Consider the following 15,508-nt stretch of genomic DNA (forward strand, 5'->3'; position numbering starts at 1 on the left):
TCAGAATGACTGCACTGCAATGGTTCTTTCATCTTGTTGATTTCTTATCTTTCTCAATCCCGCCTTGGCTATGATCCAGGGCATATAACCTGTCCGGATTACATTACATTACATTGCATTTAGCTGACGCTTTTATCCAAAGCGACTTACAATAAGTGCGTTCGACCAACAAAGTACAAACTTGAAGAAAACAGAATCATATAAGTACATCAGGTTTCATAGAGCTAAAACATTTCAAGTGCTACTCAACTGGCTTTAGATAAGCCAGTCCTTTATTAGTATACAAGTGCTTTGTTAATAGTTCTATCGCTCGAAGTGGAGTCGAAAGAGATGAGTTTTCAGTCTGCGCCGGAAGATGTGTAAGCTTTCTGCTGTCCTGAGTTCAATGGGGAGCTCATTCCACCATTTTGGAGCCAGGATAGCAAACCCACGTGTTTTTGCTGATGGGAACTTGGGTCCCCCTCGCAGTGCGGGTGCAGCGAGCTGTCTGGCTGATGCAGAGCGGAGTGCACGTGCTGGGGTGTACAGTTTAATCATGTCCTGGATGTAGGAAGGGCCAGATCCATTCGCCGCATGGTACGCAAGTACCATTTTTTAAAAGTGGATTCTATCATTTACCGGAAGCCAGTGAAGTGTACTAATGCGGTAAAGGACACGTCCTCACCATCAGCTTCAAAGCACACTTCAGGTACTTATACTTAAAACCAATGATTCATTTCATCGTCAAATAATCTATTGCTTGTATTGATGATAATTAATGTTATCGTCCAATAATAAAAAATAAAAAAAGCCCAAGTTTTTAAAATGTTGTCTGTTCAAACTGCAAAGATTAATTTAACAAAGAAATAACAGCTAAAAAAGTGTAAGTTAACTGATTAAAACATTTTGTACAGCTCCTAAAATATAAGGATATGCTGCCTCAACACTTTATTTAAAACCTTTCCCTCAGTTACTGCTTACAGTGAAATTGTGTGATGAGAATTTTTGTATATATTCAGATTTATTTCTTTTAACCTTTTTTTCGGGGACATCGGTGTCTTTATTGTAAACGGGGAGACATGGGGGAAGACATGAGATAAAAGGTCCCAGGCGGGATTCGAACCCCTCGTCGAATCCTCCGCTTCGGGATCAAGCTCTACTCGATGGTAGAGAGCTACAGCCCTAATTCGGATTTATTTTTTAAATGTATTGTTTAATGGAGAAAATTATTGGTAAAATAATCAACAATGAAAATCATAATTTAAAAAATACTTCACATGCTGAATGCTAACCCATATTATGCTGGCATTGTTGCTGATAACAAAATGTATGCTTTTATTTTTTACATGGATCAACTAATTGATTTAAACTATTAATAATTTAGCTATAAACATACACATTTTAAGTACAGTATATATTTGATTTAATAAATGAATGTTATTGCATGACAAACCCAGCACAAATGTTATATTTAGTTTGTTACCACGACAACATGTGAAAGACTGCCTCACCACTTTATTTAAAACCTTTTCCACAGTTACTGCCAGGCAGGAAACGTGTGTAGAGAATCAACCAAATTACTCCTCGCACCATATTCCTCCTTACTCTCCTTTTCTTTCATCCAATTTTTCTTTTAGCTGAAGCCCCCCCCGACCTCACACTTTAACCCAGACTCTGTTGCTTTTTGAATTTAATGAACACAAGGAAAAACTTTGGGGACGTGTAAAGTGGTGTCTGCCTCAGTGAGCTATAATAATAACGGTCAAGGTGAACTGGATGTCTCCTCTCTGTAGTCTCTCCTTCTGTCTGTCTGGATCTGCTCCAAGGATGCATATTCATTAGGTGGACTAAACTGACAATTACAGATGATAAAGTCCTTGTCCTTGTTTTTTTAATTCACTATAAGCTCATGTTCTTGGAATTCATTTCTTCTTTAAGACACTATAGAAGCACACAATTGTAAATCTTAGCTAACATGCCGTATTGTTTTTTAACACTGCCATAATCAAGATTTTGACATTCTCAAATATTTTACAATTTCTTTTAGTAGTCTGACAAATACAAAATATGTTTGTCAACCTTAGTAAAATGGGCTGAAATTTAAATTAAAAAAATGCTATCTTTTTGTAAGAAGGGATTTGCAAATTGTAACAATTGGACCCACTGCCCTTTTCTGCTTTATCTCCCTTGAGCAAGCCTTTACCTGCATGTTGAATTACTGCTGGAGCTTTTAATGTAGCCACAACCATCCACTCACAAGTCAGCTATGTCTTTCATTTGTAAGTCTCTTGCCTTGAAAAGCAGATAATAATAAATAAAAACAATAGTCCACCTATACTAAAATCTGAACAATGAAAGAGGCCGCCAGCCAACAACCCAGAGTTAGTTTCCTGCCCCACACCCAACCCTTCCAGCACTTCATGCTGACTCCAGCCTTCTGCAGCTCTCCTGAGGGGGGATTTGCCACTCTTGTAATTTTGCATTGCAGCATCACGGGCTCCTTGTTTAATTTGCCGGCTGCCGGCTGCAGACTCTTTAAAGCACACGGGCACGGCTCTGTGCTTTAGATCAAACCGCGGCCGACTGACACCTTGATCACTAAAGTGTGAGGACTGCTGACTCGTGTAAACAAAGTTGTAGTAAAAGAAGTAAAAGCAACGTTTACATGGATTCAGCTTGGAAGTGTTCCCGTCCTCCTTATAAGAATGTTTCCACTGAGCTATTGAACATAGTTGTTGACAAGGACACTGTCAATGTCAATCTGAATATTTGACACTTTTGTGTTTTATTTGCATCATGTAACCCTCACGCCTCAATTGGCTAGCGCTCCAACACATTGTACATCTAGGGCTAAGGGCCGGGACCTCTCTAAGTGGCTGACCAATCACAACAGATCCGGTCAGCTAACCAATCGGAGCAGACTGGGCTCTGGTTTCAGACAGAGGGTGAAAAGAGGTGCTGCAGCACAGGCAGTATGAGAAAAATAAAGAGCTTTTTGAAAACATGTCACAGTATAGGCACAAAATACAATTATGAAACCTGAGAATTAGCATAAAAGGGCCCCTTTAAAGTCTCCAAATAATGGTCTAGGCTGTGAGAGTAAACGCTAGTGGAAGGATTACATTTCTTACCTCAAATTGAACTGAAATAAGGAGAAAATGCTGCCTTAATCTATTCTCATAGCTATATCAACCGGAGATCTACAGGGTTTCCTATCAAACTAAATTATAAATGTATGTTATTGTTGCCTCTTCTTGCTAAGAAAATAAAAACTCAGCGTTAACATTTGACCCTTTTCCATCACTTGTCATGGTTGTTTTCTGTAAAGCGCTTTAGGTAGACTTGTTTGGCTTGATTCAACTGGAACTAAAGTTGCCTTTCTCTCTCCCTTTGCCCCCCCCCCCAGACAAGGCTACTACGGTACGTCGGGTCCACCCGCTCCTGTCAAAGCCCTCACAGACCTGAAGCTCCACCTGGCCAACGCCTCTCACCCCGCGTCCTCATCCTCCTCCTCCGACATGGTAGTCATCCACCCGGGCGCCGTGCTGGCCATCCTGGACCTGCTGCCCTCCGTCTGCTCAGAAAGCCAGCCGGAGGTGAGGAAACACGAGAAGGAAATGTGCTAACATGCATTTCCTGTTGAAGGGGATGAAGGGTCACGTGCAGGGCAGGAAGTCATAACTCCCCAAGTCCTTACTGCTTTCTGTTCTAAAGTGTGTTTCTCTTTTATTCATTTCATTGCATCTTTTTGTTTTTAACTGAGTTTAGCAAAAAACAAGAAGGAAAACAAAAAACACAATACAAACCAAAACACTACGAAACACCGGAGCAACTAAAACCGGACACAAAGGAAAACCAAACAGACAAAAACGTTATAATAATAAATAAATAACTGTAATCATTACGAAAAAGAAATTAAAGAAATAAAAAAAAATCAGTCAGCTTGTCGAAAACTGTGTCATTAAAAACAAGAGACCCTCTTATAACAAATGTACATTTTATTGAATATTGTGGTTTTTTTTCAACTCTGTATGTTTGTTTGTTTGCCTGTATGACATTGTTTTTTTGTCTTTGAGTACATAGAAGCGCTATATAAATGAAATATATTTTGATAATTATCACAATAATTTTTTCCTTTGTTGGATGGAGTGATTCATACATATTATAACAGTTTTTGCCGTGTATTATAAAAACTAAAATAATATTACCCTTCACCTCTTGGAGATTGAATTGCAAAATGATAAGGTGAACCAAATGCCTAAAAGAACCAAGGAGATTTCAAATTAAAATGACAAATTAAAGATTGTAATAATTCAAATGAAAGGGTCAGGGTTATATAGGGTGTTATATAATGGTATAATCATCTTTGTGTCTGCCCTCCAGCACGCCCTGGACCTGCAGCTGGCGGTGGCCAACATCCTGCAGCTCCTGGTAAACAGTGAGAGGAACCAGCAGGTTCTGTGTGAAGCCAGCCTCCACCAGCGGCTGCTGCAGCGCTGCAGCCAGGCCCTGGGCGACGAGGACCACCCGCTGCACCCCCCGCTGCAGAGGATGTTTGAGAGGCTGGCTTCTCAGGCCCTGCAGCCGATGGCACTCAGGTACTGATATTGTAACCTCTGTCACGCGGGCTACTACACCCATAACCTCAACAATAATTTGGAGCCAATCCTGAGATTGTTCCTATTACCGTTTAAAACTATTGTTAACTTGGGGGTTTTCATTTTCCTGTAGGGAGTGCATGTATTAATCTGTTAAAATCCCAAAGTTAGGAGGTGTGGGAGGTTCTCTAAAATGTTTTTTAAGACTCAAAGCAGTTTAGGATTCAATATATTCAATATGTCAGCTTTCCAAATGTACTCGAAAATATATGGTTCAAATGTTTACCTCAAGAATACAACAGTGAGATTTTGTAACAACTGATGTAAATATAGCTTTGTTTATTTACAATAAAACAAGAGCCTCAAATGTAATGCCCGACAGAAGAGGGATGACAGGTCATTTGTAAAGAGGGAGATGAACCAAAAAGTCCACAAGCAAATTGTGACATCACCCCACTAATTTTCTAATGTCTACATGTCCACTAACATAATTATAGTTATTATTATAGTTATAATTATAATATTTAGCATCGTGCGAGCAAGTTAGCATGTCACCTTATTATGGTTTAAATAAGTCCTACGGCTCAACATAGGGGTGAGTCTCTTGCTGTTTTGGAAGCGTAATCTTCTTTGACAGGTTTCAGTGAGTGATAGAGGGCTATGTATGCTAAATAAATGGAGCAACTCTCATTTCCCGCTTGACTGGTTAAGTGAGCTGGAGTTTGGGGTTGAGGAACTGGGGGGAAGCTAATTGACATGCACATGGTTGCCTCTTTTTATATGTAAATCCCCCGCTTCGCCGTCATTGTGCTGGAGGTAAACATATCTGTAGCTGTCAATCTGTCTCCCTCCCTCCTCTCCTCTGCTCCCACTCTATCTGTCTGCCTCACTCTTGTGCTGTCAGTCACTTTCCTTTCAAAATTCCTCCCTCCTCCTTCCTGTTTTCCCCTGGTTCCTAGCTTCGCTCCATAGTCTTCCTGTTACTCTGGTTCTCTTCTGAAGCTGTCTGGTGTCGCTCACTCACTGGGACTTCTTGCCTTCATGTCACTTACTGTACATGCCAATCAACCTTATCATTGACTTTAAATAGACCAAAGCATGCTGTTCACCACAACTGTTAACAAGCAAAAGTCCACCTGCATATTACCGGCTGATCTTACATAATTCATACAATTGGATGGACACTGTTATACAGAGTGCTTTTTTGAGTTTCATGAGAAAAAGGAGTAATTTTGCCAATAACAGCCTTATACCTTAATAAAAGCAAATATTGTAAAATTAGCATAATATAGTGATGAATAAAAACAATTCTACAACCAAAGTCCTATAGCTTGCACATGCAATTAGTTTCAATCCATGCTGTTTCTACGCTTAACAGTGAGTGTTATCAAGAACATCAAAGTATAGAAAGAAACATGTCTCAGTAAACGCCCAAAGTACAGTGAGGAACCTGAAAATTAGCGTAATAGGACCAATTTTATTATGTTTAATTCAATCTATTCAAAGTTGGTTCAGCATCAAGAAAAAAGTCAGTAAGAGTTTTATCAAATTGTCTTTTGATTCTAACTGAAGTTTTTTCTATTCTTTCTTGGTGTATTCTTACTCCTGACATCTTGGTCTTCTTCCCCTCACAGGGAGTTCTTGCGCCTTGGGAACCCTCTGAACTGCGGCGCCTGGGACAAGAAGCTTCTGAAGCAGTACCGGGTTCACAAACCGAGCTCTCTCAGCTACGACGCCGAGATGAGAAGTAAGACCTTAACAGCTTTATCCTGCTTTTGATCACATGATAGTTACTATGCTAGGGGATTCGGAAGAAATACTATACCTGGTTTTATTTATCGGATCTGTTAGGAAGAAAATAAGTGCCTACTTCAAGGAAGATTTCAAGGGTTCTATATTTTCGTTTCGTAAGATTATCATACCTAAAGTATTGCCTTTTCAAATTCATGTTGGCCCTATGTTGCAGCTAAACTACATGTGAGAGATAAATGTTGCTGTGAGAGATGGATGTTGTTGAGTAGAGTTGAACGTTTTATTTAAATATTTTTTGTTATAAGCTGTAAAAAGAAGTGAAATGTCAAGGTGGTGAACTTTCAAATTAATACATTTTTAATAAAAAGCTGTGTAAATGATGTACACAAAGGGGCTAAACAGCTGGTATCAAATGATTTATGCAGGTAGCAATGTCTTTTTTTGCAGATTATAACACGTTATTTGAATTCATGGGCATACATGAGGGCATACATAGGGCCAACATTAATTTGAAAAGGCAATACTTTAGGTATGATAATCTTACGAAACCAAATTACAGAACACTTTAAATCTTCCTTGAAGTAGACACTGCACTTATTTTCTTCCTAACAGATCCCCAGTCACCATCAATGGAACAGAGGTAGAAATTGATCACTACAAGTACCTGGGCGTCTATATAGACAATAAGCTGGACTGGACTAAAAACTCAGACGCAGTGTACAAGAAATGTCAGTCTTTTATATTTTCTAAGGAGACTCAGATCTTTCAATGTCTGCAGAACCATGCTGTGGATGTTTTATGACTCGGTGGTAGCAAGCGTCATATTGTACGCGGTAGTGTGCTGGGGCAGCAGGCTGAAGGCAGCTGACGCCAATAGGCTCAATAAGCTCATCAGGAAAGCTGGTTTGGTCCTGGGAGTAGAGCTTGAGCTTTTGCTAGAGGTGTCAGAGATGAGGATGCTGAGGAAACTACTCAGCATCATGGACAATAACTCACACCCCATGCATGCCACTCTGGACGCCTATCAGAGCACCTTCAGCAGTGGACTGCGAGTACCGAACAGCACCACAGAACGCCACAGGAGGTCTTTTCTTCCTATGGCCATCACACTTTATAACTCCTCCTCCTTCTGCAGGAAGGACAGTTCAATTATAACATAATGTGCAATATTAGGTTAATGTCATAATCTTGTAACATTTGCAGATTTAATATTTGACCTAATTTTATTTAGTATGTTTTTAGTATTTGAAATGTAGTATTTTACTTGAATGTGCAATATGACTTGTCACTGTCACAGGCTCCTACCTATTTTCTACTGGGGCACTGTAATACGTTACTCTAAAACTGTGTATAAAACTTTGTATATTGAGCTATTGTATATTGCATACTTTTATTAAGATGTATAGTATTATCTGTATTGTAATTTTGGAGCAACCTGGCAAAAATTATTTCCTTTGGGATTAACAAAGTTCTATCTAATCTAATCTACATGACAGCTCAAATAGCTGAGAATTGAGGAGTTTGCTCCATACAGTAGCAGTCTTATGGCACGTTTATGAAATGTTTTATGTCATCTGGGAGCCATTCCCATCTGCCAGAGCCATGGCAGCAGCTTCCTCCTGGGAGAAGCTTTAATTCTGTGCTAAACGTTTGGAAAATGGCCATCAATCTTGTAGCAATTCTGCAATTTTTCTTTGCTCTCTCTCACTTTCTCTGCGAGCTCATCGGGACGAGTCCTCCGGTGAATAGGCTGTGATTGAGCTTTCCTCCTGTTGAAACTACTAGCTTGGGCTTGCAGGTGGAAAGGCGACGATTCTTTAGGTTTTCAGAAAGCTTCAGCTTATAAAAGTCAGTGGAAAAGCTCATCTTTACCATGCACAACTCTCAATTATACCGTATTTTACCCGGGATTAATTTCCTCCACAGAGTTCAGAGCCTATAGAAAGAGCACCACTGTTAGAAATGGTAAACCCTCTCTATTAAAGGTGACAAACATTTCACGTAGTTCAAGTTTGACCCAAAGTTCCTCCAGTAATTCCAGCGCAGATTTTTACAATTCATTGCATGACAGTAAAATGGCAGAAAAAGCTTAGGAATTGGAAAAAAACTGGCACAATACTCATGTATTGCACTAGGGCTGTACCCGAATATCCGAATTTTCATTCGTTGGAGTACTATTCGGGTTTCGATTTTGTTATTTGTATTTATTTATTTTTTTCGTTTTTTTTTTAATTGAATTGATTGAAATCTCCAATATCAAGTGGACCTATCTTGCTATATTTGAAACATATATTGTAGGGCCATACCTATTTAAAACATGTCTGTGAAGTTTTTTTTTCAAAATACCAAACAGATCATGCATTGTAGCCATCCCTCATTTCACTCTATTTGCTCTTTTCCAGCCCTGTTTTTGCAAGGGCTGATTCTGCTTTTGTGGCAGACTACAGCGCCACTTATAGGCCTGGCATATGTACTACAGCGTCTCCAGCGCTTTCGAGCGGTCTCTCATTCCCCTGATATAGGCGCAGCACCCCTTTTCTGACGTCAGAAAAATTCAAATAATAATCAGCCCCGTTTTTAGAGTTTTGGGTATGGAGGAAAAGAGAGAGGGTTGCGTTTTCTGACACTTGGTGAGTTCACCTGGGACACATATTCATGTATAAAAGACGTACAAAAGTGCATTTTTTATGATAGGTCCCCTTTAAACAACAGTACTGTAGAATAACAAAATGAATGCCGCGAATAAAACCGAAATACACGTGTTGAAGTGGTACGCAGCTGATGACTATTGCTCATAGTGACAGCAGATTTGATCAGAAAGTTGTCTGACTTGATGCCAATAATTCATCTTACCAGTCTGTCATGCATTTCTTTATTACAACTGGCATAAACTGGTATTTATGTTTGATAACATGTATTAATCATTATTAATCACAGATTATTATTGTGTACAATAAACTACACAAGGTAGGGTTTCTGAAAAGACCTGTATTCATTTTTAAATAAACAGCAATTTGTAGGAAACCCATACTAGAATTCTTACTCTTTGATAAACATCCAATTGATGCATTTACTCTCTATTTAAACACAGATTGTCTTTCCACTGTGTCATCTAATGCAAATGGCTTGTTTTCTGTTACCAGCTGCTAATGTTTGTAATTTTGTGGCTTCCTCAGCATGTCCTAATTGCTTATTGTGTTCCCTTCCAGCTGAGAATAGATATTAAGTCCCGACTAATTAATGCCCTTTACAAACTGCCACCGTTAGAACACACAGCGCTATGTTTCTCTGTCTGTGAGACGATAATGTAGCACGCTTTGTTAGCTGCTATTGTGTTGCAGTGTTGATTAAATTTGCCTCTGTCAGATTGACTAACTTTTAAAAAAGGGAAGGAATCCATATTCTTGGTACGGGTTAAAATATTCTACTTAGAACCAGGAGATATTTTATTCACTTTGGGACAATCCAGCTGCTAGTCTAGAGGTCTCTTTTCCTCAAGTCAGACAGATCTAACATTTGTATTTCTATTTTATGGTATTTATACTATATAATCTGGATGTTGGATTCAACCAAAGCTGTCCTACCTTACTCCACAGACAGTATGACCATGTCCATGGAGGGCTTCGGTCCTGACAGCGTCTTCGCCACGCCGGCGGAGGACAACGGGCAGTACCGCATCAGCCGCAGCCTGGTGCGCTCTGCCGAGGGCAGCACCGTGCCGCTGACCCGGGTCAAGTGCCTGGTGTCCATGACAACGCCCCACGACATACGCCTGCACGGATCGGCTGTCACGCCTGCATTCGTGGAGTTTGACACCTCACTGGAGGGCTTCGGGTAAGTCAGCTTGAACATTAAGTGTTTACTTACCCTCCAAAAACAATCATTTGTTTTTGAGCCTTTTTCTGTCCAGGGGAAGGGAGAGGGAAAGCTCTGTACACTCCTGATTTTACCTGCTAGATTTTTTTACTCATCAAGCAGACACACAACAACATATTTTTGTTTCTGTTTCCCTAACAATTGAGACAAGGAAATCTCCTTTTAGCTCTGTTTTGGTCTCTTTTGCCCTTTAGCTGTATAATCCACTTTCTTCACCAGGTAGTCATTACAGCTGCCTTTTCCTGCTCGAGACCGTGCTAATGAGACTGTATTTGTGCTACAAAACTGAAACGATGACCTAAAAGAGGCTAAAAAAACATTCCTAAATCTGAGAAACGTAGGTAACTCCAGGAATGAACCAATCTTCATCATATGATTTTTAAAAAAACATGATGATTTCAGTCATCTTCAATCTCTTCTTTCTCCTTATGGATCCTCCCAGCTGACGCACACCCCAAGGTGTCACATGTTTTTCCCTGCAATTTAACAAGCTTTATTTATTCTTTATTTACCTCAGAGCGGAACCTGAAACGGTCTCAACAGGAGGCTTTTATTTGCCTCGAGTTGTGGAGCCACACTGCGCATACAGACAGGCTCATTTTCCGCCTTTTATTTCATCCAACACCCTTCGCTTCGCACACTTTCGCTGTCGGGCTTGACTTTGCTCCATGCTCCGTGTGTGCGCCAGCGGCACAGTGAATGTTGGGGTCAGTGGAAATGAAGGCGGTGTGGCATGTGACCTTGGCAATTCGCCCACACACCTTTAGCAACACATACATGACACATGCACACTGACACACAGACTACAACTGTTCAAACTATGATATGTTCTTCATTAATATTCAGAAGGAACCAGGTTTAAGGAAAAGCAGACCCCTTACTAAAGGTCGTTGTGGAGGTTTTCTGTCAGTTCGACAGCAAGATGCAAAAGGTCATTTCCAGTTATTACATGGCAAGAATTAATTATTAGATAGCATCAATTTATTATAATTAATTATAATTAATTTATTACAATTTATTATATTATATTTAATAATTATCTTTTAAATATTACCCTGTAAAATCTCTATGTATAAATCCAATTTCTTTAATTTGTTTTACTAAATGTCATTCCATCCATTTCGGCTCACAGTCCAAGCCCCTACTAACTGAGCCACTGCCTTAATGATAATTCATTAATGCCTTAACTTAATAATAGGCTTACTCCTAGCATAGACTGTATATAAACCTACACCATATGTTGGTTTCACGTCACATTATGCCAAATAAGTCAAGTAATATTAGGTAGTCATTTCTCCTCAACTCCATTGACTAGCTTCTCTGGGACACATCTCCCAGTCTTCATCAGTAAATGGATGATTGCCAAGCTCATCTCAGACCAAAGTTAAAAGCTCCAGAAAATCCACAGAGTGGTTTTTGAGCCTGTCGATATTATGCCCCCCCCCTCCATCCCTTGGCCGGGAAACACCTCCATTGGAGTCCTTTGTTTACTTCCGTAACAAAGTGACATCACTATGTAATACCTGCGCTTCTATTGGCTAGTGCTCCAACACATTGTACGTGATTGACTAAAGGGCGAGACAGCTTTAAGTGGTTGACCAATCACAACAGAGCCGGCCGTCGAACAACTCACAACAGACTGGGCTCTGGTTTCAGACAGAGGGTGAAAAGAGGTGCTGCAGCACAGGCAGTATGAGAAAAATAAAGAGCTTTTTGAACATTAAACATTAGCATGTCACAGTAGAGGCACAACATGCAGGTTAAAAATATGAACCTGAACCATATTTCCTGCTCCATCATTTGTCAGATTTCCTGTTTTCTTCTTTTTTTTACCCACAAGAACCCAGTTGACTCATCTCAGAATAGAACATGGAGTTTCTCCTGAAAACACAGCAGAGCAGCAGCACACTGGCAACCAGGCACTGGCCCACTTTCCCTCAGCATCAACAGAGGGTGCACACACACACACACACACACACACACACACACACACACACACACACACACACACACACACAAGCCCATACCCCTCCTTCTTCTCCCATCTGTCACCATGAAATATTGATGCCCCTGCTGCTATTAGGAATCGCACACAGGCACTCTCTCCTCTTACACACATGCACATATCCACTCTCCGTCATGCACAACATGCTTACACACACTCCAACACACCACGGCACACTCAGCCAGTCAGCCATCTCGCAAGGCCCCCCCCCCCCCNNNCATCCAGTTAGGGTGGAGGGGAAAAGACTCCTTTTTATGGGGGGACTGCATCTCATTCGGCCTGAAATCTTTTTTAAATTAGCATAGCAAGACAGTGAACGCCCCGGAGTGTTTTTGTTGCTCAAGGTGATGACTATTGGGAAACAAAAACAGCATACACATAGTCACTATGAAGCAGCAGCGTAGTATTATTGCTAGATTGACAGACAGAGCCTGTCCTTGAAAATTGTCCTTGAACGCATCATTGAATCCCGGCCAGCTTCACGGACGCTGTCCTGTAGTCAACCCTGACCTTAGACCTTCATGTCCAGGTGGGAGAACAAAGAAAGCCAAAAAAAACATAAGTGGATTATATCTAGGGCTGTACATTATATTTACATTTTATAATTGAATTACTTAGTCATTGCATAAAAATCATTTAATCCATAATCCATCTTTTATTACACGTCATTCATAGAGCTCCATTTTAGTTTCCCAAAAAACACTGATAATATAAATGTTTCTAATGCCCAGCTTTTGATTGCTTTAAATCTAGAGATTAAATGTTTTTAGTTACTGTACATGCTAATTGGTTTGGTAAAGATGCCACATACAGGGTAAAGCAGTCTGGAAGTATTGAGAGAGATACTAACACATTGTTGGTATTTTAGTTATTTATTATTTGCAAAATGTTGTACTTAAAGCTGTTGACATGCTATAATTACACGGCTTATTTGAATGCTCGATTCTGAGCGACAATTTTGACATTTCAGAGGTTGTTAATTCTCGCTAAGGAGGATCAAGGGACTACGTGCAGTCATATCAATCCGTGGAAAGATGTCTGGTAGATTTAGCATCAGCAAACATGTGTTTTCTCCATCAGAAAACACCATGGAACACTTTTTGAATGTTCATTTTTTTATTTGTGCAGAGCGCAAAACTCTGGATTCATAATGGCTAAACCGTCCTCAGTAAAGGAAAGAAAAAAGAGATCAAGGGAAGGAAAGAGGTTGAAAGATATGAAGGAAATTCTAATTCCCTTAAGAGAAACTGATAAATGATTAATGGAAAAAGTTTGTCTTTTGTTATATTTAATAAAGAAAGTCAATATACAATTGAAATCAATGCAGGAACAGAGCAACTTCATCCTCGGAGGATAAAATGGCTTTGCACCCAGAACACAGCTTACAGTCACACTATATTGTAAAAAGCAAATGGCCAACTGGTCCTACTCATAAATTCTCTTAGGCATTATCTAAACATCCCCACCATTAAACCATAAAACCCCCCAGTTCTTAACCATTTAGCAAATCCACCTTTTGCCCTTCCTTAAATGTAAATCCTAAACATATGTCTCTGTTAAACACATAAAGGACTAACAATACTATTCAACCAAGTAAAAGGCAATCGGAGTATAAGACATAATCTATATGATTTAAATGATTATAGGATAATTTGGCAGGAAGTGCCACCGTCATTTTAAGTTACGTTGCCTTCGCAGCAGTTGGTGCGCAGTGGAACAAGCAATTTTTTATTTGCAACAGCAATATGATCATGTTGAATATAATACAATTATTATAAATCAATATTGTGAATCAAGTCGTTGGTTCATTTAGTAGGTAGCTGTGTAATAAGTGGGATCATGTGCAGTGAACAAAGAACACTGTCATGGTGATCAGGTTCCCTTACATCATCTACCCACCCGTTATATGCTCCATGTCTGAGTTTTTGGCAAAAACAGGTATTTTGTCTGAGCTTAAGACTGGAGCCACACGAGAGCGGTAACGAACCAAATTCGATATCAAAAAAGTCTTCCGTCCACACGCAATAGGCACCAGAAACCTGTCCGTTCACACGAGACCGCTCGAAGGTGCTGGAGACGCTGTAGTACATATGCCGGGCCTGTATGTGACGCTGTACTTCTGCCCCAAAATACACCAAAAGCAGCGAAGAAGACTTCCTGCGCATGGTTGCCATGGTTGCCCTTCTGTTTATTCTCCGCTGTGGACGCTCTTTTTCTCCCTCCCAGAGGCAAGCGTGTGCTCCTGCTGTAAATCTCTCCGGTAGTCCACCAGCAGATGAAAAACACCCACCTCTCCGCCTCTTCCAAGGGACGAGGGGACCGTGCGGCAGAGTTTCCGCTAGAAGTTTTTTCTGACTGTCAACATGTCCGTTAAAGAGCAACTTGCAGGTTAGAGACACCAGTGAATAAATGTGTAGGAAAATGATGAATACACTAGATTTTCCAAAAAATATACATAAATATATACTACATTGACATCTGGCGTCGTTTTTGTAAGACATTTTTACTTCCGCATAAAAAAAGCTGTCTTGGAGTGACCGGCGTTAAGCTACAGTTAATGTCAGCTAACGTTGGTCACATCACAACATTGTAAAGTTAGCAATCATATATCAGTCAGGGCAGGAATTACACGAGGGCCACGAGGGCCATGGCCTTGTGCCCTTAAAAATGATATCTGCCATAAGGCCACAGTGGCCTTGATGCCCTCTCTGACTAAGTTTTGTGGTTTAGCAGTCTGCCTCTTTTCTGACACGGCTTCAACACCAGCATATTTTGAAGGAGGAAAAAAAAATCAGCGGTGCGCTTGATTTGAGCCTGGAATGCACCGCTCGGACGGTCTATGATGACAGTTGACATCAGTCTAGGACAGGGGTGGGGAACCTCCGGCCTCCGGGCCGTATACGGCCCGCGAGACCATTTGGTACGGCCCTCGAGGTAATTTATAAACACACGCAAAAAAGAAAAAAATTCAAGAAATCTAGACCGCAAAATAATTAAACAAGCTTGTTTTTCCTGGCCAAGGTCAGGGTCCTTGAAAACAACACGAGCCTAACGTGTCATCACGTGGTATATGTCTCGTCTGACAGGGGTGTAGTTCTGACGGAGAGCACCAGAACGTCGCTCCTGGCACTTCAGAAATTGCAGTACCCATAAGGAGCCGTACACATGCCGCAGTTTTTGCGTGGCTGTGTCTTTAGTTGAAAGCCCAGAGGCGATCTGTTCATCTGTCAAACTGATCATACAGTCAATAACGTTGTTGTTATTAGCATCTCGTTAGCTAGTTACGCTAACGAATATA

General features: G+C 40.5%; 1 protein-coding gene across 1 annotated transcript in view; it reads left to right on the forward strand.

Moving 5' to 3' along the window:
* Positions 1–640: 640 nt before the first annotated feature.
* The window catches only part of wdfy3 (WD repeat and FYVE domain containing 3), a 65,246-nt gene continuing 50,378 nt past the window's right edge, over positions 641–15,508 (forward strand). The window contains exons 1-5 of the mRNA XM_010767574.1: positions 641–645; positions 3,386–3,575; positions 4,363–4,577; positions 6,212–6,324; positions 9,926–10,163. Of these exons, the coding sequence (XP_010765876.1) occupies positions 641–645; positions 3,386–3,575; positions 4,363–4,577; positions 6,212–6,324; positions 9,926–10,163 (761 nt within the window). The remainder of the gene's footprint in view (positions 646–3,385; positions 3,576–4,362; positions 4,578–6,211; positions 6,325–9,925; positions 10,164–15,508) is intronic.

This window comes from Notothenia coriiceps, unplaced genomic scaffold, assembly GCF_000735185.1.
Source record: "Notothenia coriiceps isolate Sejong01 unplaced genomic scaffold, NC01 NC01_scaffold00004485, whole genome shotgun sequence".
Lineage (NCBI taxonomy): Eukaryota > Metazoa > Chordata > Actinopteri > Perciformes > Nototheniidae > Notothenia > Notothenia coriiceps.